Consider the following 25,187-nt stretch of genomic DNA (forward strand, 5'->3'; position numbering starts at 1 on the left):
TTTTGGATTCTGAAGTGGTGTTTGCAGCTTTTCCATCCTCCTCCCAGCCCTTCCTGGCCTTGCAGCACCTCACCAGCCCTGGGCCCCATCCTGCCTCAGTGCCAGGTCCCTCTGGGTCCGATAGAGAGGCTCAGTGGTCATGGGTCTCTTCTTCAACATTACAGCTCTTCCCTTTGGATTTGGGAGCCCTTTTCACTTGGCTTCACCTAAGCTCAGTCTCAGAACAGACCATGCCAATCATATATTTTATTTTCTTTAATACACTCTGTTATGGGAGATGTTTTGTGGCTTCTGATACCCTGGTCCTGTGTTACATGTTTCTACTCAAACTTGCAGCACCAGCAGCTCATAGGGTTTCCTTGCTGTTATCTATTGAAAGTGGAGTATGCTAACTGTCTTCTCCTCATCAGAATGTTCAAAGTTTTGCAGCTTCTGTGTGGGTTTCTTTGGGTTTTATTTATTTAATTTTTTTTGACTGCTACAGCTTAGAGTCACAATTGAAGGGTCTGCAGACGATAGGCAAAGTTCGGCCGGCTCCGAAGCGCTCTGAAGACTGCAGCTGTTGCTTTTTCACCCAACTCCAATAGCTCCAATACCCCAACCCCAAACACAGCTTTGTCATTGCTTCTAACCTCCTTTTTCCCAATGTGCAATACTTGCCTCCAAGCCCTTTCCCTCCCCACTCCCCACAGTTCTGTTGCAGGTGCTCCAGCCCTCCCCTACGACAGGGCTGACCCAGCAGCTCACCTCCTTTATTCCCTTTATTTTTTTAATCCATGCACTTGGCAGATCAGATATTTTCCTGGCAGACCTCACCCTCCCAAAGCTGCCTGTTGATTTTGTTGAAAGCCTTTTAACACTTCAAGTGTGCTGGGTTCCTGCAGAAAGGGCAAAACAGGAGGAAAAGGGTGATTCTGAGCAAGCTGGTTTCTCAAGGAGCTTCCCAGATCTGGCTTCATGTAGCTCCTTGTGGCTTTGGCTCCTCTGCCAGCCCTCCCAGGCCTTGCTCTGGTGCAGTGCTGGAAAGCCAAGCTGGTCCTTCTGTCTTCTCTGAGCCAGGAGCAGCTGTAGGGTTCTTGGACCAGGCAGGCATTTACCCCAGAATCCACAGCAGATTCATTTCTTCTTTTTTTTCCCTACCTAACAGGCACTTGCCTTATATTTCCATTTAGGATAGAAGCCAAAATTTGTTATTTTCCCCCCAGAACTGTGCCAAAAAGAGTAAATATTGTTAAAGAGGCATTTGGGGCTTAGCCCTGTGGAGGGAGGGTGGCGTGTCCTGGGTGAGCTGCAGGAATGGAGATTTTTGGGAGGGCCCTCCTTTAGGGATGCATTTGCTGTCCCATCTTTTAAAATCAATGGGCTGAGTAACAACTAAAAGCACAAAAATAGTGAAATTTTCTGTTGATGCCTTTGCTGACCTTGACTTCCCCCTTTCTTGCTGCTTTTTGGCCCTGTTCTGAAAAGTAGTTGTTTGGCTTTTGCAAAAGCTTTCTTTTCTACAGCCTCTGGTTTTTGCTTGCAAGGAAGAATTATTTTTAACAAGCTGATTTGCCTTGAAGTCTGTGTGTTTATGCTGTAAACTGGCATCACAGAGTAAAAATCTGACTTTTTCCAGATGAAAAATTTTAGCAGGACTTTCTTGATTGATTCAGCATAAAATAAATTTTCAGTTTGATTTAAAAAAAAAAAATAATCTCATCTTTGTTTCTGAAGTCTAAAACCTCCTATGATAGCTCCTGGAGGGGTGAGATGAGAGGGAGGGGAAAAATGGTAATGGAGATACTCTGGAAGCAAAGATTATTTCTGTTAGGATAAAAGAGAAACAGGTATGAAGAGAGTGAGTAAAATTGGGAAAACATTTTCTTTATCATCAATTGTATTAATACCTGGAAAGACTGAGGCTAGCAGAGGGAAAAGAAAGCAAACCCACAAAATTTAAAGATGTTAAATTAAATAACCCAAAGAAACATAGTCTGGCAACTTTAAAAAATCCACTTTGGGGAAAATCCAGGATATTCCAGCTCAGCTCTCACGTGGTTTGGCACGTAGCTTGAGATGATCCAGCGGCATGTCCTGCTGCTGGAGGACCATTCCAGGGTTGCAGTTTATCCCAGTCAAGCAAAGAGGAGGAGAGAGGATGCTCCGTTTGTGTGTTTGCAGTGTGAGCACAGCTGGGGAAGTTGTCAGCAGCTCTGCTGTGAGTGTAGCTTTGCTAAGCACAGCTTAGGCAGTCCCAGGTCTCTCTGTATCCCTTCACTTACCCTGTCCTTTTGCTGATAGGATCTAGATAAGACCCAGGAAGAAATAAAGAAGCACCATGCCAACATCAGTGAGTTGAAGAAGAACTTCATGGAGTCCATCCCAGATCCCAGGCCGAGTGAGTGGGACAAACGTTTGTCCACCCACTCCCCTTTCCGAAGCCTCAACGTCAACGGGCAGATTCCCACGGGAGCGGATGGAGTGAGTACCTCGGTATGGGGTGTTCCAGGGGGCAGCACTGCAGTGTGGGGTTCAGCTTTTTCACTTTTAATAGTTAGTATTGACTTGGAACATGTAGAATTTTCTCTGAGAGAATTGAGGCTCTAGTCATAGTGTCATAAAAATGTGGGGTTTTTTTGGAAGAGAAGGATGTAAGAATTCCTTTACTGGTGTTGATGCTGCTTTCCCTAGTGCTGCTGCCAGTGTGATGCTAGAAAGCATTTCCCATGGCTGGTTTGGGGACTGACTCATTCCTGGATCTCCCCAAAATGTGGAAAAAAACCCTGACAAACCCAAAATCCAAAGACCTAAATTATTATTTCAGAGAGAACATTGAAGATAACCCGGTGTAAAAGCACTGGGATGGGATGATTCTTCCAAAATCACTTTATTCTCCAGTTAATCTTGTATGTCATTGGGTTCAGACTTGCATTAGGAGCTCCAGGTGCTGATGTGCTGTGGAGGCTTAGAGAAGATTCCTTGGGTGGCCACAGCAGGGCTGTTCAAACACAGTGGGAATCTCTGTCCTTCCAGGAACTGTGTGTAACCACATACACTCACAGTTTCTCTGATATTTTTCTTAAAAGGGTAATTTTTAAAGGAAAAACCAGTCACCAACTGGTTTCTTCTTGACTAACAGACACCTTTGTGTCATACTGGTGGTAACTGGTTCAGATTTGGAGCCTGTGAGTAAAACTGTAGTTGGTGCCTGTGGTAATCAGTCTTTTAAGTAGTAAATGCAATTCTTTATTGCAACAGAAAAATTGCATCCTGACTGCAAGTAGTGCAATTGAAGACACTCCTGGTTGAAAGCCCAGTTCTTCCCCTTCCTTCCCACAGCCCTGCAGATGAACTAGTATTTCATGTTCAGACAAGGCAGATACTTCTTAATCAGGAAATAATCTTGCAGTGGATGGAGGGTTATTGTAACATGTACAAGGGGTTTAACACCAGGTTTACTACAGGCTGCTTAAAGCTTGGAGTAAAGGCAGGACAGCTAAATGGCTTTTTTGCCTGCTAGAAAAATGAGATCCTCAAAATAAACTTAATCAGGATTGGTTGTTACAGAATCTCAGAATAGTTGGGTTGGAAGGGACCTTAAAGCCCATCCAGTGCCACCCCTGCCATGGGCAGGGGCGCCTGCCACTGCCCCAGGTTCCTCCAAGCCCAATGTAGCCTGGCCTTGGACACTTCCAGGGATCCAGGGGCAGCCAGAGCTTTTGTGAGCAGCCTGTCATTGGGATTATCCTGTTTAACACATGGATAGACTTTGCCCTCTGTGGCTGAGCCTCAGTGTAGATTCCTCAGGAATGTGAGCAGTGGAGCTCTGATCACAGTGCCCAGAGGGCTTTGGGGTGTGGGTGGGACAGAGCAGAGGCTCTCAAGCTCCACAACTGCACTTCAGTAACGTTATTCTTGGTTTTTATGACTAATTTCTTGCAAGGTGACCACACTGAGACCTTGGAGGGCTGCTGGTCACCAGAACTGGATGGAGTGGGCTTGTCCCACCTAAGACAGCAGTGGGTCTGCAGCACTGCAGAATTGGTGTCAGCCCTAGATTTGCATTTCTGGAAGTTCCTTCTTAATCTGGTCCTCTTTGAAGTGATCTCACTCTGAGGTGGCCATGTCCTGCTGTGAACTTCTAGAAATGCATCTTCCCCAGACAGTGACCGGGGAGGTTTTCCCTCACCTGCACGTGTTGAAGGATCATAAATCATATGGTAATTAAGGATGGTAAATCGTGGTGCAAAGCCATTGCTCCTGTTCATGATGGTGCCTTCACCCTGCCTTAGTGGCCAAAGGGTTTTTTACCAGGGGCCACTTTTTTGCTATTCCTGTATGTTTTTATTATGAGACAGCTGAACCTTAACACGCTTTGTGTGTCCAGGTCAAGAAAGTCACTGTCCCATCTTCTGAGAGACAGGTTGGTGGGCTTGAGGTAAAGCTTCTGCTCTGATCTGTGCTTCTGAACCAGACTTGCTATTGCAATGGCACCAAGCAAAATCTCAACAGCAGCTGCTGGATAACATTTTTCTTTTGGCTACATGAAGTAGTTTCATAACTCACACCCAGAGGACTTTGGCACTGCTGCAGCTTTTGCAGCTTTCAATTTTTGCTTATTTTGGTGCATGGCTGGTTCGAAAAAGCTGCATGACCGATATAACCGTGTATTTGGAGACAAAAGCAATTCTGAAAATTTAACTGTTCCCTGTTCTTTTTATGTTGTCTTTCTTTCCTTTTTTTTTTTTGTTGTTTTAATGATCATGTTACTCTTGCATTTATATTTTCTTTTGCTGCCCAGTCTCCCAGCTACTTTCTCCCAAATTCTCACCACTTAGGGGTGTGCAAAGAACCAGTCCCAAAATACCACACTGACCAGCGGAGGTTGGCTCAGCTGAGGGAGCTTAGAGCCAAGTTTTTCCTCTCCTAAATACACTTGGGTTTGGCCAGGGCTGGCAAACTAAAGGGATGCAGAATTATTAAACATTCCCACAATCTTTCCTTTCTTCAGCAGAAGTGCTGAAGGCCTTGCATGGTCCTATGTGCTGATTTACTCATTCTGGGTTTTTATCATTTTTAGAATCCAGAAACAAAAATGCTGAAACACAGAGCAAAATTCCAGGAGTTTGCACTGCTCCTACTGCCACCCTGCCTGTTCCATGCGTGGGATTTCTAAGATTTACAGTTTTTCACTTGTTCAGTAGAATTTTAAAACCAATTGAAATTTTGATACTCTGGTCAGAACTTTGGAAAAGCATTTTGTATCTGCTCTGCAGTCTGGCTGTTCCATGGGATTTTCCAAATGCTGGGTTTTAAGGCCACTGTAGATTAGGAAGCTGTCAGAGACCACATTTTGTACTGCACCGTTCCTCTTTCAAATTCCTCAAACCTTTTTTCTCACCATTCCAATTCCAAAATGCTCTGGAAGATTTTGGGCATCCACTTTTCTGTGAGGCACCAGACGCCCGTGATCCTGATGCAGCTGTTGATGAGCTCTGCAGAGAGAGCATGGTTCTGTAGCTCCAGGGCTGGTGTGACCCAGGCCACCAGCAGCTCTGCTCCCCAGGACAGTTTATTTTGTGTTGAGAAGAGCTGCCCTAACGCTTTGCACATCTCCAAGTGTCATTTTGGGCACTTTCCATCTGTCATTTTTGTTCATCTCTCTCTGTCTTTCTTGATCTTCTACCATGAAAGCAGACACGGGAACGGCCTCTGTTAGTACAGGATGAAGACAAACTAAAAAAGCAGGAGATACCTACTGAGACAGCCTTTCCCTGGCCAGCAAGTGAAGCAACTCTTCCAAAGGTTTCTATTGCAATCCCTGAAGAGCAGAAATCACTCAAAAAGTGTCAGCTGTACTCTAGCATTTTTCCTTCTCCACGTATTCCCTTTATGATGTCCTTTCTCCTGGTCATAGCACTGACTGTTTGGTGGCTGCTCTTTCTCTGAGTGGCAACAGGGTAATGTTGAAACCTCAAGACCAAAGCTCCTGAATTTCTTGGCTGTAGTCTCTGCTGCATCTTCCTTGTCCCGGTCTTTGATCTCCGTAGTTCACTGTCCCAGGGAGGGGCACCCGTGACTGTCTTAATGTTGATCCTGCTCTGTGTCCTTGTGTGGCTGCGATGGGACCTGGCAAGAGTGGTCGTGGATTGCCAGGTCCATTCTGAAGTTTCCTGTGGTTCAAAAGCAAATTCTTTCAACTGTGTTCCCAACTGCTGTGGGAGGGCAGATGTGGGGAGGAAATCATGGGAGAAGAGTCTGGTTTCCCAAGCCCCTGAAGACTTCCCATAGGAGTTGCTGGAGAATTGCTTTTAAGCTTGTTTGGAATGTAAGATATTCACAAGCTGAACAATATTTGGCACTGATCTAAAAGGGGCTTTACAGGAATCTGCTGAATCACGGAATACTGGAATGGTTTGAGGTTGGAAGGGCCCATAAAGATCGTCTCGTTTCACCCCCTGCTATGGGCAGGGAACCTTCCCCTGGACCAGATTGTTCCAAGTCCTGTCCAACCTGGCTTTGAACGACTCCAGGCATGGCGAGTCCACAGCCTCTGTGGGCAGCAAGAGGTTGAGTCTCTAGGAAGAATATTGGAATCTAATTCATAACCACTCAATTTCTAGGAAACTCAGATTGGCATTTAAGTAAAAATGCTGGTTCTCACTGCTGCTCTTGGTAATAACTTAGGGACAGGGTCAGCTTCTCATTTCCTAGTGGGAGAAGCCTTTGACAAAGTATCCCAGCTTCCCTCTCCACCCCTGTTCTCACATCCAAGAAAATACATAGTGTTACAGGAGAAAATCCATTGCAAGGAGATATTTATTGTAAACATAGATTGATAATTAATAATCTGATGGTCTTGGTGCACTTGGGATGTGTTTTATTTAATTTGTGTGGAACTAACTGGTGTATGTTTGCTCAGGTCACAGGGATGGAGTCATCTGCTGTTTGAGCATTCCCCCTGTTGGAATGTTGGCTTGGCCACATCAGGACACACTTCTAATGTTAAAGCCCTTGATTGCTTTTGACTTCTTTAACCAAACCATTGCATGCTGGTCGTTGTTTATTGCCTACAATGTAAGTGTCTGGATGATGTTCACATTTATTCAAGTTATCCTGGCTGAGCTGTGCAGGCTCCAGCCCAGCTGGACTGAGCAGAGCTGGTTTGTGAGCTGGAGAGAAGGTATGACTTTGTGTCTGAGGGGTTTCTTTTCTGTAAATAGTAATGACAGGGCTGAGCTGAGCCCCCCATTTCTCCTTTCAGCACTAATCCATGTTCTCCTGTGTCCACTGGAGGATTGGACTGGACACAGTCACTCTGAGGGCACCCCCAGTGTCACCAATGGTGGCAGCTCCTCCAGCAGCATGGAAGAGAAAGGAGCAGGCCTTTATTACATGGACTAAAATGTGTGAATATATATAAATACCTGTATTTATCACCCTTTCTAGATCTGTATCTGTGTGAACAGTGTTATTTAGGAAGCTAGCAGATAAGCTTGAAGGAATAAGGCAAACATGTCATGTGCTATCTGGTCTGTGGGGTATCATGGACCACTTGAGCCACCTCTTGCTCTTTTGATGTACAGGTTGAGGTTCTAAATGCTGTCTCAGAAACTTAGGTTGCTAGTAGAACTCTTTGTTTTATTCCTACAGGAATCTTTCCAATTCCTCTTGTAACTTGCTCCAATTAGTTCACCGGTTTGTGCCTTTAGGACTTAGTTTTGTGAGGATGCTGATTTTTCATTGGAAAATACTCTTCCCTTTTTAATACACTGCCTTTAGTACACAGTCTTCCTCCTTTGGCCCTAGGGAATTGAGGGTTGTTGTCCAGGCATAGTCTGGAGTGAAGGAGGGCTGTATCCCTGAATCCTTGGAGCATCCCTTGGAATGCACTTGGACTCCAGTGGATTTGGTGTGGAGTTTAGGAAGACAGAGGTGGGTCCTGGAGAGGAGAGATGGGGGAGGATGCTGGGGTGCCATGTGCTGTGCAGAAAATACAGGATGGAAGAAGTCAGGGGATACTTGTGGCTGGCATTCCCTGCCTGCATCTCCTTCCCAAAACGTTGGTAACAGTTGTGATGAAGAGCAGGGTTTGTTTGTTTCCCCAACTTGGCATGGAGAGGGAAGAAAGAGGAGCTGTTTGGATCTCTCTGTCCATTTTCTGTCTGTATCTCCTGGAGGTTGAACACACAGGTTGAACTTCCTTCCCAAAGCCGTTGCTCGGGATGCTGTGGTGGGCACTGCTGAATTTCCTGTATTTCTGATCCATTGACAAGAACTTGGAAGCCACACTGGTGGCTTTGGCAAAACCATGGTTTCTGTAGCTCTGTCAGCCATTTCCAAAGGACCTGAAGTCTAAAACCTTCTGCCCAGAGCAACCTTAGACCGGAGTGCTCAGGGTGTCTCATCCCAGCGGGATAAGAGATGGGCTTTGTCACCTCTACTCAATTCTGTAACTCTTCAATTCAAATTGTCTTTTTCTCTTTTTTAATCTTGAGATAAGGTTGCTTGTCATCAGCAAAAAACCTTGGAAACTTTACACTCTTGAGAACACTCAGGAACATTTTTGGGATTTATATACTGATTATCACTGCAGATACAAAGAAATTGAGCAAACACTTTCTATTTCTCTGGCATTTTAGAGGTCAGTTATCCATATTCATCCAGGTAGATATGATCCCTCCTGACAGAGGAAACCTGTAACTTACCAGGAACAGAAACCTAATCTATTGAATGCCCCAGGGATGCCTGCTGGGCAACAGCCCCTTTCCCAGGCACTTCTCTGCTTTTTTCTGTTTGCTTGTGATGCAAAGGGGAGTGATTATCCTTGGCAATCCATGTAAGGTCTCATTCCTGCACATTCTGTATCCTGTTTGTGCACATTCTTAAAAGCTTCTTTGACAGCTTGGTGCTGTGGTTTCCCCCCTTTCCTGTGATGTCAGTACAGGTTGCAGTACCGAGAGGAGGATTTGGTGATTCCTGCTGTCATCTCTGTGCACAGGGAGAGCTGATTGGGCTGAGATCTCAGGGGATCTAAAAAGGAACCAATGTACTTCGCTCCTATTTTCCTCAGGAACAAGTTTGCTGGGAATTCCAGCAGCTCCTGGCTGCCTGCCCTGACACCAGCACCCACTGACACAGGGGTTCACATACCCTGTTCAGCCTGGCTGGTGTAGTGCCAGGCTGTGAGTGATGGAGAGCTGAGTTATCCCTCCTGCAGGGAAGCTGGAAATGTCTGCAGCATGTAACCTCATCCAGGTTGGCATGAGAAATCCTGGTTTTTCGGTGTGACCTGCTGCAGAAAATGGCATGCTGGTGACTGGCATGCTGGTGACATAGGCAGGATGAGTCTGCCAGCAGTTTTGCCCAGTGTTTTGTGGTGTGGTCACTCAGTTCTTCGATGCTCATGTGTAGGATCCCACTGGGAGTTGTTGAGGGTTCAGTGTTCCCCATCACAACATGGACAGTTGGCTCCACACTCACTTCCTGAATCTCCTTATCTGGATTCCAGCTCCTCTGAACACCACCTAAAACACACGGGAGTTTCTTGTGCTTTCCTGCTTTAGGAAAAGGAGAACACAAGTGTTTTCAAGCAGCAGATGTGCCAGAGCCAGTAGCTTGGAACTCAGGTTCAGCTCTGAGGCTGCACTGGGTGTGATGATACTTGAGGTCTTCATTGCTGTAAAACTACATCCCCTTTTCCTTTTTGACTGCTAAAAGGGAGCAGATAAAGGGGGTGTTGGCTGCATCTCCTCCCACGTCGTGCCTCACTCGGGGAGTGATGGAAGGTGAGCTGAGGACTCTCCATAGGCAGCTCAGTCAGGGCAGTGTTCAGCCAGGACTGGCTCCCCTCTCTGGTGGTTTGTCTGGTAACTAGTGCTGACCCTAAAGAGTAGGTATTCCATATCTCCCTCCTATCCTGAAATAATCAGGAGAGGTGGATTTCCTCAGCACCAAGGGAAGTAATTCGTGTTTGGAGGAATGAGGCTTGGCTGTACCACCAGCTCCTGGGAAGGTTATCATAGAATCACGAAATATCCCGAGTTGGAAGGGACCCACAGGGATCATCAAGTCCAGATCCTAATGGTTATGGGCAAAGTCCTTCACATCAATGTCAGTAATTTGTCACTCTGAGAATTGTTTCACTGGTTTATTGGGTTTTCTTTTTACCTTGTTGATGGTGCTTGTTCTGACCTGCAGGATGAGGCAGGAAGCTTTCTGGATAAATCCAGCCCAAAAAAGGGTTATGGATTCATGCAGAAACTCCTTGGTCTGTATTTATTAGTGGATGACACTGGAGAACTTGACAGAGGTGGTTCCTCTTGTATCTCTGTTTGCATCTGTTGTGGTTTGTGGGGCTGGAGGTTTAGGCCCCTTTGGGATCTTTTAGCCATGGTACTCAGTCCTGTTGGATCAGTCTGTGGGGACTAGAAACACTTTCTTTTTTTACCTAAAATACTCTCTTTTGGAACACTTTTTTGGTTTTGTATTTTTTCTCAGATTTTTTCTTTGTAAATATGTACATTTATCCATTAATAAATGTTATTGCAAATCAGATCTTTCTTTCCACTGCTTATTAACCAAAAAAGCTATATATGACCTGTGTTAATGACTTCCTTGGACTAACCCTCAGTTTTCCTTTCTCAAAGCAGGAGCCATCAGTCCCTGAGTCACTGTTGTTGGCATTCGGGGCGTGGGGTCTGCTGGACACTCCTGGGTGTGGGTTGGGTGCTCCTGGGGAGAGGGAGTGCACAAGGCTGCAGCTCTAAGCTCTCAAATTGACCAGAATATTAATTTAGGATTAAATCCAGTTTGGTTTAAAACAGGCTTTGTTTGCAGGAATGCTCTACCAAATGCTTAATGTCACTCTTAACACCTTCTCCCTCTTCACTTTGGAGGAGGAAGGAAAAAATCAGTAGCAGAAAGTTGTTCTGAGAGCAGAAGTGAGGCAGGTCCTCCACATCTCAGCTACAAGAACCTCTGTCCCCCCTAGTGTGGTAATCTGGGGACAGAAATGCTCCTTTGGGGTTGTAAGTATGGAATATTTGGGTTTTGTAAGTGAAGAAACCACATTCCTAATGAAACACTGTTCCTCAGCTCAGTGATAAACACGAGCTTCTGGTGGTTTTTTTTTTCTGGTTGAAGCTCAGGCTGTGTTTTGAGGCTGTGTCAAGAGTCAATTTTAAGTCCCAAATTTTTTGAGATTACAGGAAGGCAGATCTGGCTGCTCATAATGCTGGTTCCTGAGAGGGGCCTGGCACCAAGGCAGAGTTTTAACTTCATTTATGGAATGAGGGAGGTGGAATGAGCAGCACAAAACTGATGACACTTACAAACCCTGATTTTATCCCCTTTTTTCTCCTGCTGCTGCTGCACTAAGGCAGCTCTTGCAATACCACTATTTTGTTCTCTGCAGAGGGGTTTTGGAATGAAAAGCCCTTTATGCGAGAGTACCTGTCCCACAAAAGGAATGGGAAGGAGCTCAGTGTGGGTGGGCAGAGGAATCATATTGCCAACAACCTTACTTTGATAATTTAAGTCTTGATCCTGAGGTTGTTTCATGTTGCCAAGTCATTGATGCAATGATTGGAGGTGGTTGTTACGTGTTGTGTAATATATTGGATTCTTGTTCATGACAGAATTTAGTTTTTTGAAGGTTTGGGCACAGTGTGTGTTTTCTAGCATTACTTTCAATTTTGGTCAAAATCTCTTTTATCCATCTGTTGTCTGAGTAGGCTGGTCAAGATGTTGTGATCAGATCAATGGCAGTGAAAAAATCCATTGAAAACCAGAAATCCATAGGTAATGTCCATCCTTATCAATGCCAGAGTGTTTTGAACAGCTTCTAAATGTTTTTAATTTTTACCTTAAGGCAAAGCAGTTCTATAAGGCAGTGGTGGGTACTGTAAAATAAGGATCTCTTGTTCTCTGCTTTATAATACTTTTTACCCAAGTGCTTTGCCAGCTGTGAGATTGAGCATCAGTTGATCTGGGAGCGCTCTCTGGTGAGTGTGGTTTGCTGCAAAGCAACATCATCTCCTTGTGCATCCCTGGACAGTCACTCCAAGCCTGTGAGCTTGTGTAGATCCTTGTTTGGGGATAACCTAATAACAGTGTCAACAATTCCATGGCCATGCTGGAAGAGAACAGGACTGGGAAGTATTAACCACCTGGGATTCCTAGCATCTGGTGGCTGTAGGGAGTTACTGTGCACTATAACTTCATGGTTTTAGCAATTTTTATTAAATAGTAACTGGCAGTTGACATCATTTTAGCACTCCTTAAGTTTTCTGCAGGATACTAGTCTGATTTGGGGTGGGAATAATGGAATATTCAACAGAGAGAGGCAGCAGCATGAAAAAAATCATCTACTCTTGACACCACAAGGCAGCTGGATCATACAAAGAGATCCTGATCCAAAATAGCAGGGTCATGAAAAAATGCAGGCAAACCAGTTTATATAAAACTACTTGTTGAGAAAAATAAATCCTTTTGGCCACTGGTATCAAAGATGAAATTAAGCCTGTTATTAATTTATCCCCTGTCTGAATTATTGTGTGTCACTTCATTGCAACGCTTCAGCTGTATCTACAGGGGCACAAAGATTCGTATTTCAAGGGTGGTGCTTCAGTTGCATTCATGTCTAGGTCAGTTTGTTTCTTCTGGGGCATTGCATCCTGTCCTGTATTTAATTCACTCTGTGTTTGACTGCTTCGTGCTAGATTTAGGCCCCACTGGATTGGGGCTGTGTCCCTGGAAATGAGTAGTTGGCAATCCAGGCACCTCTCAGGTTTCCTGGGTCTCAAGGTGAGCTTGGAACTCTGCAAATCTGAGCCCTAAACATAGGGATGCTGTGGCATTTGCAATTTAAAACAAATCTTGATAAGATCAAAATTTGTAACAGATGCTGAAATTCCTAGGGGGGCGTTTTACATAGATAACTTTATCTAGAAACAAATACCTTCCCATTAGTTTATCTTCTTACAGTGGAATAGGGAGGCAAGGCAAACCATGCTTCCAATCAGTTGATCTTATCAGGATTTCATTCTTTCCAGCTTAGCTTGCATGTTTGCTGCTGCACTTGGCTCTGCTGGTGACCAGAATTCGCATGGCACAGGCTCCATTCCAGCTCTCCCTTCCTTTCTGCATCTGTCAATACAAGATGCTTCCAAAATGCAAATTATTTTATCTGTCTGTGAAAGGGAACTGGGAGGGTGTTTTGACTGTATACAGATTTTTGCCACTTAAATACATCACTGTTTGTGTAGCTGCTTAATCTTCTTCGTTTTATCTGTGATTCTTTTCTTGGCTGAGTAGTGCCCTTACATAAGGAAATCTCCCTCCTAAGGCATGTTCCATCAAACCCCAGAAGATGAGCTGTGTCTTCTCAAGGTCCCATGAATAACTTGCAAGGTTTAGCATCTATAATTCAGGGAAGGTCAGGATATTGGCAGTATATAAATGCAAGTTTTAAACCATGGCTGTATACAGCTGATAAACCTCATTCATATTCTGTTTTGTGGAATGTTGCAATGTAGAGTCTTGTGTTAGGAAATGAGGGTGGGATCTGGATTGATACCATAGAATATCCTGAGTGGGAAGGGACTCACAGGATCATCCAGCCCATCCCTAACCCTGCCCAGACCCCCCAGCACCCCCAGCCTGGGCATCCCTGCAGCTCCGGCAGCCTCGGGGCCGTGCCCATTCCCTGGGGAGCCTGGGCAGTGCCAGCACCTCTGGGGGAAGAACCTTTCCCTAAATCCAGCCTGAGCCTGCCCTGCCCAGCTCCAGCCGATCCCTGGGTCTGTCCCTGTCCCAGAGCAGAGATCAGAGCTGCCCCTCGGGAGGAAGCTGCAAACTGCCTTGAGGTCTCCCCTTAAATATTCCTTTGGATAACCTTGTGGAAGTAGGTTTGGATCAGAAGTAACCTTTCCCTGTGAGCACAGTCTGACCTGCCCATCTCAGTGCTGCTTGCTTTCCCTCCACTCCTATTAAATGCATTTTGTTAAGTAATATCTCAACAACTTAAGAGAAGCTCAGGAGGCTGGAAATTCTAATAAATAGAAATCTTACAGCTAACCTGTCTGCAATATAAAGAAGCAGAGAACTGAAAAATATCATGAGAAATTGGGGAAGAGTAATTTCTTGAAGTTATACTAAGAAAAGCATCTATTTGTTCCTATATAAAGTGGCTTCTTCTCTTACCCTGCCATTGAGCTGTGCCATGAGAGGAGGTCTGTCAAAATGAAAGCCTGTGGGGTATAAAAAATGAATTGTACCAAATAACCTACAGGCTTCAGGCCTCACGTTTCAGGCACAAATTACAGGGTTTTTTTGCCCACGGGATCTTGTTAGAAAGCGAGGCAACACTTTCAAGGACTTAAAAGCAGAATCAGAGGATGATGTTGGAGTAGTGGGTGAGTTTTGTTGCCCATGGAGGTTTTGGATGTGCACAACTCTCCACTTGATAGACTGAAATTTCTCCAAGCTGAGCAAAAAGCACTTAGTGGTGGCTCTTCCTCTAGGTGCAGGGAGTTGTTTTCATATTAATTCCTTAAAATTTAGAATGGGTTATTAACGTACCGGGAAGGCTGTGTCAGTAAATGCTCTGAGTACAGCACAGAGGTTTTCCAGTGTCCAGCCCCACTGTTACATGTGTTACTGAAGATGTGATAGATGCTAAGAACCTGATGTTTTCCTTGATGCCTTCTGACCTCCTGCTCTCCTTAACTCCCTGCTTTCTCTCTCTCTCTCTCTCTCTTCCTCCCTCCCTCCCTCCCTGGCCTTTTTTGTGTATCCATTTCTTTTTAGAACATGAGTGACTTTGTTTCCCAAGAGGATGTGGCTGCAGTGGCAGAGTGGAGCAGTTTTAACACTGGCTTTGCGTGGGAGGGCTCAAAGCAGTCGGTAGTTTTTAGTGAGACTCCAGTGCCAAAGCCTTCTCCCAGCTGGCACTTTGGTGCTTCCTCCCTAAGCAGCGAGGAGGAGGAGCAGGAGGAGGAGGAGCAGGAGGAGGCAGTTCCCAGCCACTCCACCAGCGAGGAGGACCTGACATATGGACGGGGGGTTTGTGTGGATGTGAAGGACTCGGAGCTGTCTGAGCCAGAGCCCCCCCCCAGCCCTGCCGCACTTCCCCAGCAGCCCTGGGGAGGAGAGGAGGAGGAGGAGGTGGCAGAGGATGGTGAAGACAGTTTTGCCATTAGAAAGCCACGTGGCGAGTGTCCCAACCCAGATGCTCCTAACGGGCTGCCGGAGCTCATTCGCTGCTTCCAGGTAGTGAGCCCAGCTCCTGCACCCCACACCCCTCTGGAGTGGGAACCCAAACACTGCAGCAAGCAGATGCCACAGACCTGCAGAGCACTTTGCTTGGCCTGGACTCATGCTTGGAGCTAATGAGCTGGTGAATCTCCCACAGGCAGTGCAATAAGCCCCTCTCAATTTATCTTTGAATTAAATACGAGCCACTGTCATTTGTCTTTGCATTAAATACGAGTCCCTCTCAATTTATCATTGCATGAAATACAATTGCCATAGCGCAATGCCCTTTACTCTTCTTGGATTGAAGCATTCTGTGGCATTCCCACAAAAAGGCAATATGTGGGCTCAAAACCCGTGTAATTTCAACTCCTTAAGGATTTTGCTGGCTCCTGCTGGACTGGTGGCTGATCCTCAGCACAGCAGAGCAAATTTGAGGCGCTGTCCAGTGTGTCTCTCCCCACTGTTGGAGGGATTTTTGCCTGCTCCAGTGTTGATGTTGCTTTTGGTTCAATAGATGCCTGTTCCCCCATCATGATCATGGTGGCATCTGGCAGGGTTGGGGATGGTGGCAGAAATCGAGCCCTCTGGGAAAGCACTGGCTCTGAACTCACTCTGTCTTCTTCTGGATAATCATCAGGTGGTGGAACAACTGATTTCTCTCCACCCTTACTTTTCTTTCTGTTTTATCTGACATTGATTTAATAAAAGTTAAAGATCCAGTGAGGTTTTTTAATAACACAGTGTTGCTCTTGAGGTCAGGATGAAGCTGCTCAACTGTGATCAAGTCTTTGTGTGCCCAGGGTTGGTGTTAATCCTGACACTGGCATCAGCAGATGAGGGGCATCTTCTGGCAACTGGCAATGAGTTTCTGGTAATCAGAAAGTTAAGAATCAGTGGAGACAGCGTCTGTGGTGTTGTGACACACCCCTTAAACCCTTAATGCCCAGTTTGGGCTGATCAGGGTCCATGGTGAGGGGAAGGGCTGGAGGATTTTGCTGTCTGTCTAATCCTCACACCTGATCTCTGCCCTCGGAGCAGTGTGCCGTCCCAGAGACTTAAACCCAAAGATTTCCAGGCTGACCTTGGTTCCCACAGTGCTTTTATCAGATCAGTGTCAGAGCACTTGCCAGCAGCCCAGTCAGGATGTGGAGATGGGAACTGGGTGTTTACAAGATGTTTTTAACCCTGTCTCACAGCCCCCACTAGTGAAGACACAGACTGTCACCATCTCTGATGTGTCCAGCGCTGTCAAAAGCGAAATTCCCACAAAAGAAGTCCCTATTGTCCACACAGAGACAAAGACCATCACCTACGAGGCTGCACAGGTAAGGTGTTCTGATAAATCTCCTAGGGAATTAATTAAACCCAAGTAAACATTTTGTTTCCAGATCCTCAGGATGAGACAGCAGCACCTGCCTGTCTCTGCACCTCTGAGTGCAGCACAGGCATTAACTGATGCTGTGGACACTATTTCCAGGTGCATGTGGTATTTTTAGAGGAGCAGTGGTTATGCTATCCCTGAAGAGTAATTATTTTTTCAAGATGTGCTTGCAAACAGAATTTATCTTCAGCTTCAGCATGTGGATCTCTGTACAAAGTTAACCTGAGTTGGCCTTTTTTCTGCAGTAGAGGCCTTGTCTTGTTTTCCCAGCTCCCCCAAAGAGGCTGTTTATGCCTCCTCAGAACTTGGTTTATAAATTATTTGGTCATCCTTAGGTTTCAAGACTGAAATGGTTGTTAAACACCAAATGTTTCGTATAAAATGAAAGCTCAGTGGGTATGTGGTGACTGGAAAGTAAAAATCTTAGTGGAGTAATGTTACGAAGCAGAAGATATGCAGGTATAGATTCATTGCTGAGGTTAAAATTAATCCTCAGTCTAAAACAGGTTTTAATCACAGAATCACAGGATGGTTTGGGATGGAAGGAACCTAAGAGTTCACCCAGGTCTAGCCTCCTTCTGTGGGCAGGGACACTTTTAACTATCCCAGGTTACTCCTAGTCGCATTCAACCTTGGACACTTCCAGGGATCCAGGGGCATCCACAGCTTCTCTGGGCACCTGTGCCAGCCCTCCCCACCCTTAGAGGGAACAATTCCTCCCCAGTATCCCATCCAGCCCTGCCCTCTGGCAGCGGGAAGCCATTCCCTGTGTCCTGTCCCTACATCCCTTGTCCCAAGTCCTTCTCCAGCTCCCCTGGAGCCCCTTTAGGCCCTGGAAGGGCCTTTCTGAGGTCTCCCAGAACATTCTCTTCTCCAGGCTGAGCACCCCCATCCCTCCCAGCCTTTCTTTATGTATTTGAGATTTTAGAGCCTGTGTCAGCTAGGTTTTGCTGTCACTGTGGTTGTCAGCAGCAGCCCATGCTCTGCTGTTGCAGTGAAGTGACTGTGGGATGTTGTTACGGATGCAGGAATCTCATGAGTGTATAATTTGGGATTCCTCAGGAATGCTGTGGCTGCTCAGCATCCTCCCATCTGCAGCCTCAGAGAAATCATTCAGACAGTGGTGGTGAGCATTGCCCTGGCTTTCAGCAGGTGTGGAGGTGAATAGAGGAGTTTTGCTCTAACTGGGAAATGGAAAGGAAAAGTGATCGCCAGGGCTGGGATCAGTCGGCCGTGTGTGCACAGGGTGTGATGTGCCATGAGATGTCTTCCAGACTGTGGAAAATGGTCCCACCTTGTGGTAATTCCAGATATTGTCCCAGTGCTGAGCGAGGACGCTGCCCAGTGGGGACATGGACAGCACAGCCAGGGTGAGCTGGCCAGGATAACTTACTTTGGGATTTTTGGCAGACCTCGAGTGGTCGAGTCAGGCAGGATGAGATCCAGTAACCAGCTCTAAAAGTTCTTCCTGTTTCAGCAAATGTCTGGATGTTCTTTGTTTCTGCAGAGCATAAAGTGAGGGATGTGCAAGGTGTTGTCAGGAGGGAGGAAGGGCGATAAGTACCTTCTGAATCAGATTGTGCTCTTGGCTTTGTTGATCCCCATGGATGCAGGCAGGTGGAGTTTGGGATGGGTGTCTGTGTTGGTCTCCTGTCATGGTTCAGGCATGGATGGTATGGCCAGAAGCGTGCTCAGATTTGGGTACATCCCGGCCCTCCCGGTCTGAGGGATGCCACAGGTCCTCCCTGAAGGATCTGTGCTTTTCCAACCTTAAAGCACAAGGACTTTGAGCTTTCAGACACCTGCCCAGCTGTTGTGCACCTAGGCACAGGTTGACTTGTTGTGTCTTGTGGTCCACAGTGGAGCTGCTGTCTTCAGATTGTTCTCTCTGTCTGCCTCTGGTGATGTGGAGCCCCTGCTTCTGTCCCCGCTGCTCAGGGACTGATGGCCTATTCTTGTGTCCCACAGACAGATGGTGGCAATGGGGATTTGGACCCTGGCATCCTGCTGACTGCCCAGACCATTACTTCAGAAACCACCAGCAGCACCACCACCACCCAGATCACCAAGGTAACACCAGGGAGCACCACAAAGCACCAGTTCAAACAACAGCCTGATGGAGAGATGGGCAGGGATGAATGAGAGGGAAAAAAAGTTGTTGGAAGGTCCTTTCAAATGTATTATTAGTACCTGGAGCAAAGCACGAGGGGTTCAGTTTTGCCTGTGTTAAATCTGAATTGTGCATTAATTGCAGCACAGTCTGGACATGGGCTGACTGTAGGACATCAGGAAGAGCTGTACTGTGAGGAAAAGCTCTTCCCTGGCTCAGCTATAAAAAATAACTCTTTGACAGTTTTTCCTTGAGCAGCAGCAGTTTCCCCCGTGACTCTAATGCCGGGTACAACGGCACTATTTGGTGGCACTATTTTTGGATACCATCTCTAGACAGGCAGCCCCAGTGAGCTCAAATTCCTCTGCACTTGTTCACTAACAGCAGCTTTTCCTTCTGTTCTAGACTGTGAAAGGTGGCATTTCAGAGACACGGATTGAGAAGAGGATCGTCATCACAGGAGATGCGGATGTAGATCATGACCAGGTAGGAGTGTGGATATGATCCAAAACGGTTTTCTAGAGCTGGCAAAAATCAGTCAGGTTGCCTGTTCAAAGACAGTGTCACCAAAAAATGACCCAGGGAGATATTACTGGGGTAGAGCTAGAACTTCATACTTTTATAAATTGTCTGCAGCTCCATCCCTGTAATTGTTCAAGGCCAGGCTGGACAGGGCTTAAAGCAACCTGGTCCAGTGGAGAGTGTCCCTGCCCATGGCAGGGGGTGGAATGGGATGAGGTTTTAGGTACATTTCCAACCAAGCCATTCCATGATTATATATCAGTAATAAATTCCCTTTTGGCATTATGCAGCTGAGCCAGGAAAGCTGAATTCTATTCTAAAACTGATGTTGGCAGCAAAGTTTTGATTCCAGAATTGTTTTGGATAGTTGTAGGCTTTTTTAAAAATAAACCCATAAAAATGTGAAATAAAAGTTCTCCTTGACATCTGGCTGATCTGCATTCATTTTCCCAGAACTTTGAAGCGCTGTTGCTACTCTGTAGTGCCAGAAGTCATTTCAGAGCACTCAGCACCTGTGTTACATCTCTTTGGCTTTGTATGAAACCTTTCTGATGACTCAGCCTCATTGGCCTCTTCCATGTGTTGGAAGTGATGATTTTGTCATCAGAGAATTATACTTTGAATTTATATCTAGTCACAAGTATCGTGGGGGTGGAAAATATTCTTTTGACAAGATCTAGTTTATTAACTCCAACAGAAAATGTCTGAGATGTCTGAAATGTGCCTATCACACTTGCTGGAAGAATAAGCAGGTTATGCTTAATTGCTCTCATCCATCTTCTGCCATGGTGCAGTGGAGAGATGGGGGTTATTCTTCAGATAGTGCTTTTACTTTCAGAGATAATGTAATAGCACCAAAAGTCACCAAAGCGTGTGGCTGAAGTCCTGGGGGCAGTGTTGGGCATCATAATTTAAGACCTAAAACAATTGGAGAGATTCCAGAGGAGGCTGTGGAGATGGTGAAGGATCAGCAGGGGCCAGAGGGTGTGGCTGGGGGCACTTGGTGTGTTCAGCCGGAGCAGAGGACACTGAGGGCAGAGCTCAGCAGGGGCTGCAGCTCCTCCCAGGGGCAGCTCCCATCTCTGCTCCCTGTGATAGACGAGGTTTAGGCTGAAGATCAGGGCAAGGTTCTTCCCCCAGAGGTGCTGGCACTGCCCAGGCTCCCCAGGGAATGGGCACGGCCCCGAGGCTGCCGGAGCTGCAGGGATGCCCAGGCTGGGGGTGCTGGGGGTCAGGGCAGGGCCAGGAGCTGGGCTCCATGAGAACCCTGTGTGTCCCTTCCAACTTGGCATCTTCTGTAATTCTATCAAGTGCATCCACTTCTCTTTTTTACCCCCTGGAGTTGGAAGGTTGTGGTGCCCTTGGGGATGGTGGGTGCCGTGCTCTGACACGCTCTAACCGTGCTCTGCCCTGCTGTCCTGCAGGTCCTGGCGCAGGCGATCAAGGCTGCCAAGGAGCAGCACCCAGACATGTCGGTGACCAAAGTGGTTGTGCACCAGGAGACAGAGATTGCAGAGGAGTAGCTGGGCTGTGTGAGTAGAGAGACCACCTCGGGTGGGGGCAGGGGGTGATTGATCTCTGTGCACAGGAGATTTGGGTAAATAGGGCCAGTGGAAGTAAAATGATCATTGTTCTCTGCCGAGTCCTGCTCAGGCTGTTCCTGTTAGATCCATGGAGGCTGATGAGGCAGGCAGTCACACACAGGCTAATCCTGTGGAAATGAGCCCAAATGGGTTAAAAGCTACACAGCTCCTGCCCTGAGGCTACTTTGTCTTCCCAAACATCTGTGATGTGCTGGGAGCACATGGAGCAGCTGTAGGTGCCACATCACCTGCCCACATCAGTGCACAGTAACCCCCGAGCTGGACACCAGACTTGCCTGGAAATCCTGTTTTCTGCATTTTTTGTCAGTTTGGGAAGGAGCTGCTAAAGGAATCCAGGAGCTCTGGCTGTGCCTCAGTGCTTTAAGGCCCATCCTACCCCATGCCACTGATCACAGAATCCTGGAATGGTTTGGGTTGGATGGGACCGTAAAGCTCATCCCATTCCACCCCTGCCATGGCAGGGACACCTCCCACTGTCCCAGGTTGCTCCAAGCCCTGTCCAGCCTGGCCTTGGGCACTGCCAGGGATCCAGGGGCAGCCACAGCTTCTCCGAGCACCCTGTGCCAGGACCTCACCACCCTTACAGGGAACAATTCCTTCCCAATATCCCATCTTAACCCTGCCCTCTGGCATCTTTGTCCCTTTGCTCCAGGCCCTTGTGCAGAGTCCCTCTGGAGCTCCTTCAGACACTTCTCACTTGCCATTGGTGATAACTCACCTGAATTCAGTTCCCATCCACTTCAGGGAGATTGAGGTTCCTGCCTCTTCCAGCATGCTGCTGTTGGTAGCTGTAACTTCTCCTCTTCCTCTCTTGTTAGGAAACATTCCTGCCCACAACAACCCCAGGAAAAAGAAACCCAGCAAAACTACCATGAAACTACCTGGAGCACAAAGACCTCGGATTCCAGACTTGACACTCAGAGACATTCATATCATATATTAAGAGTTGCGCTTTTGACGTTTTACTTGGGATTTTTCCAGACTCCACTGGATCCTATTGGATATAGGGTTTTGTTTTGTTGTTTTGTTTTTTTAAAAATATCTATTGTGACAGAAATATGCCATATTTCTAACTGTACTGAACATTTTTTACAGGTTTTCAGTTTTGCATTCCCTCTCACACAAAGCCTCTTCAGACACAGAATCCCACCTCGCAGAGCTCCAGGGCTCCCTGTTTTAACTTGTACTCCCTCTGCCTCGTCAGGGATACCAGAGCTGTATCCGTGCACATTCCCAGTGCAGGATCCGTATGCGCCTTCACAGAGCCGTGTGTCCTTCTTCCAGGAGAGTCAGTTTAAAGAGTCAGACTTTGTGCAGCATTTCCGATTGCCTCTGGATTATTTTTGTAGCTCTGGGGAGCTCCAGCCCCACTGCAACCCCTGGGCTGCTCTGAGCTCCCTCCCCACTGGTTTCCAGCCCTGATGTGTGATCACAGTAGGGTTTTGTGGTGTAGCCTATGCAAACATCGGAATAGTTGACTAGATTTAAGGAATACTGGAAGTTGCTTCAAGTATCTTATACTGTGAATTTTAGAGCTTTAAGAGGACTGTGATAGCATCTCGCCTTCTTCCCGTGTGTCTCTGCTGAGTGCTCCCCACCTGTTTGTGTTTTCTAGATACCATTAAATTAAAACGCCCTTAGAAGTGTGTGTTTAAGGTGTTTGGACTCTGGATGCTATTAAGGTAGCCTTGTGCAGCATTCACAGGATCTGAGCTTGTCATTGTCGTAGTTTTTCACTTGTTTGTGTTCATGATTTTTAAATTAGGGAGGGTTTTTTTTTGGTAAGTCATGGGTTGGTTTTTTTTCCTCCCCTCACAGTGCTATTTAAAGCTGAACACGTTACCCATTTCCCAGAGCGTGTATCCTACTACCATTTAATTTAAACTCCTTTAGACAATCCTTCCTAGGCCTGCAAGCTGTATTTGGAGAGACTGAACAAGGAATTTCAGGAGGTATCAGGTGTTGCTGGTTGTGATAGAGCCAAACCACGTGGGAAGTGTTGGCATTCTGTCTTCCACGCTGGCCTGAGGGTCTGGGTTTGGCTTCATGACCCCCTTGCTGGAATGAAATATCAGGGTGATTGTCTGAATCTTGAGGCTGATCTTACAGACCCCCAGGGCCATCTCCAGCACAGAGGGGGTGATGTAAAAACATGATTTCAGGGGCTGAGTGTGCTCCCACTGCTGCTCTCTCAGCTTCATGGGAATGTTCTTCCCTGGTTTGTCCTTCCACTATTTAAATTCAGGATTCAAGAAGCAAAAAACCAACCAAGCTCTGTAAAGAGTCTGCCCAGACACTTGTGAACACTTTAGTCCACTAGAGGTTGTGATTTGATTTTTCTCTGTATATATAACTATACACACACACACACACACATATATATATACATATATATATATATATATAGTGTGGTACAGTGGTAGCTGAGGGCAGGGAGTGCTCTGCTCCTCAGGATGGGAAGAAAATGGCAATAAAGAGAAAAGCTCTCCAGTTTTAAATTTGAATAATGTGTTTCAGAAGCTGTGGATTTAGCTCAGGCTGCAAGGACTCCACTGTTTAACTGCAAACAGCTCTGGAGCTACACTGGGGCTGGTGCAGCTTCTCAACTTCAGGTGCAATTTTTAATTAAGCTGTCAGCATTGATTGGAGACTGCTGGAGCTGCTGGGTTTTGGCTCTCTTTGAGCCTTGCTGGCCCTGGGTCCTGCTCAGCTTCCAGCCTTGCCGTGCTGGCAACTCCTCTGGTGCAGGGCCCCCTCCCGGGATGCTCTGCCTTCCTCAGGGCATCGTGCTCTGGGAGTTTAGGGAGTCCTGGGCTGTAGTGCAGAGATTGTCTTCCTATCCATATCTGAAAAGCCCTTTCCTTCCTTATTCTGCCACACGGGCCCTGGAAGGGGTCTGTGTTTCTGCTGTCCTCAACTTAGTCAGGTATTGCTTGCCTTAAACACTCATCATGCTGGGCACCCTCTGGCACTGCCCTTTTTCTGGGAATTGAATTTTTGCCACTCAGTCCTTCCTTCTCACATGCAGCAGCCACCTGAGGAGTGAAGGGGCACGTGGAGCAGTGGCTGAGAGGATTTCTGGGCTTCACCAGGCAGAGCCAATGTGATAAATTAAGTTTGTCTATAGCACTTAAAGGCACTTGGCTGTCAGAGAATTCAGGGGAATGTGGTCCCTGGGTGTTCCCTTGGGCACGATGAGTGGGACAGAATCCCCCAAGCAGGGGATTTCTCACCCCTGGCAGGAGAGGTGGTTCCTTTCCAAAAGGATTTGCTCACTGTGGCTGCAGATGTCCCTTGTTTAAGGGCCCATAGACTAGAATAACCCTATTTTTACTTTTTCCCTGGATTTTGGGTGGCTGATTGTGGCAGGCTGTCCATCTTCACACTTCCCCCTGTTGAGTTCTTGCTTCTCCTGGAGAAATTCAAAGAAGTCATGGCCTCTTGTGCCCTTTGCCATCACCTGCTGTCTGACCTCAGGGGTTCCCAGCCCCGCTCCGGCCAACGCGGTGCCCGAGCCCAGGAGCTGGACAGGAGCCTGGGAAGAAGATACAAGTAAAAAAAGCAGAAGAAGCTTCTCTCACCCTCAGCCAAGGCCATGGTGGGGCTGCCCACTCCCACCTCTGTTGGGATTTAAAATCCTTGGCTCTGAGTGTGCTGTGTCAGCTCTAGGGACAAACCAGCTAAGTAAGGTCTATTTATATGAATGTTCCCAGCTCTTCCCACTCCACAAATTCACCCAGAGACTGTCTTGATTGTATAATATACATTATATGGAAGCTATTTATATATGAATGAATGTTTTTATAGAAAGGAAAGCAAGGAGCTCCTGTTCTCCTCCATTAAACTGGAACAGCAGCTCCAGTTGCCCAATAGCAATCCCTGACCAACAGAGATGTGTTAGCAAAGTACTGACTGATTTCTGGTTTTAATAAACTGTGGTTTGCTGATTTTCCTAATTGTACAATTACCTTAAGAAGTAGTAATGTCCCAGCCTTAGAGATGGAACTTGTAAAAAAATACAAAAAAAAATTAGTTGAGAAAATGAAGGAGCTTTGTAAATTTTTTTAAGGCAATTGTGAATTGTCTAGGTTAGGTATTTACACTCTTTATAAAAATAGGAACTTTTAAAGTTGGCAAAACTTTCTAGATCAACTAGTGATGGGAGCTGTTACTTTGGATTTTCATAGCGAATCAAAGGGAAAGTTGCCATAGCATTTAGGCAGACCTAAGTGTTCAGTATTGCTTCTTGTATTGCATTTTTCAATAAATTTTCGAACAAAACTCTCCCTGGTGCTGAATTCTGTTCCTCCTTCTTACCTTCCTCCAGGTC

General features: G+C 46.4%; 1 protein-coding gene across 43 annotated transcripts in view; it reads left to right on the plus strand.

Moving 5' to 3' along the window:
• EPB41 (erythrocyte membrane protein band 4.1) overlaps positions 1 to 25,138 on the plus strand; it is a 90,871-nt gene extending 65,733 nt beyond the window's left edge. For 19 of the 43 annotated variants that reach the window (XM_014258623.2, XM_088067560.1, XM_014258601.2 and 16 more), the window contains 8 exons: positions 2,284 to 2,475; positions 4,370 to 4,405; positions 14,794 to 15,255; positions 16,437 to 16,565; positions 18,590 to 18,691; positions 19,137 to 19,217; positions 20,678 to 20,785; positions 21,676 to 25,138. In XM_014258623.2, coding sequence (XP_014114098.1) covers positions 2,284 to 2,475; positions 4,370 to 4,405; positions 14,794 to 15,255; positions 16,437 to 16,565; positions 18,590 to 18,691; positions 19,137 to 19,217; positions 20,678 to 20,776 — 1,101 coding nt within the window. In that variant the 3' untranslated portion in view covers positions 20,777 to 20,785; positions 21,676 to 25,138. The other 24 variants (XM_014258604.2, XM_088067555.1, XM_088067576.1 and 21 more) reach the window with 12 other exon arrangements.
• The last annotated feature ends 49 nt before the right edge of the window (positions 25,139 to 25,187 follow it).

This window comes from Pseudopodoces humilis, chromosome 27 (genome assembly GCF_049639895.1).
Source record: "Pseudopodoces humilis isolate 2021_Gansu_Grassland_sample_001 chromosome 27, ASM4963989v1, whole genome shotgun sequence".
In the NCBI taxonomy this organism is placed as follows: Eukaryota; Metazoa; Chordata; class Aves; order Passeriformes; family Paridae; genus Pseudopodoces; species Pseudopodoces humilis.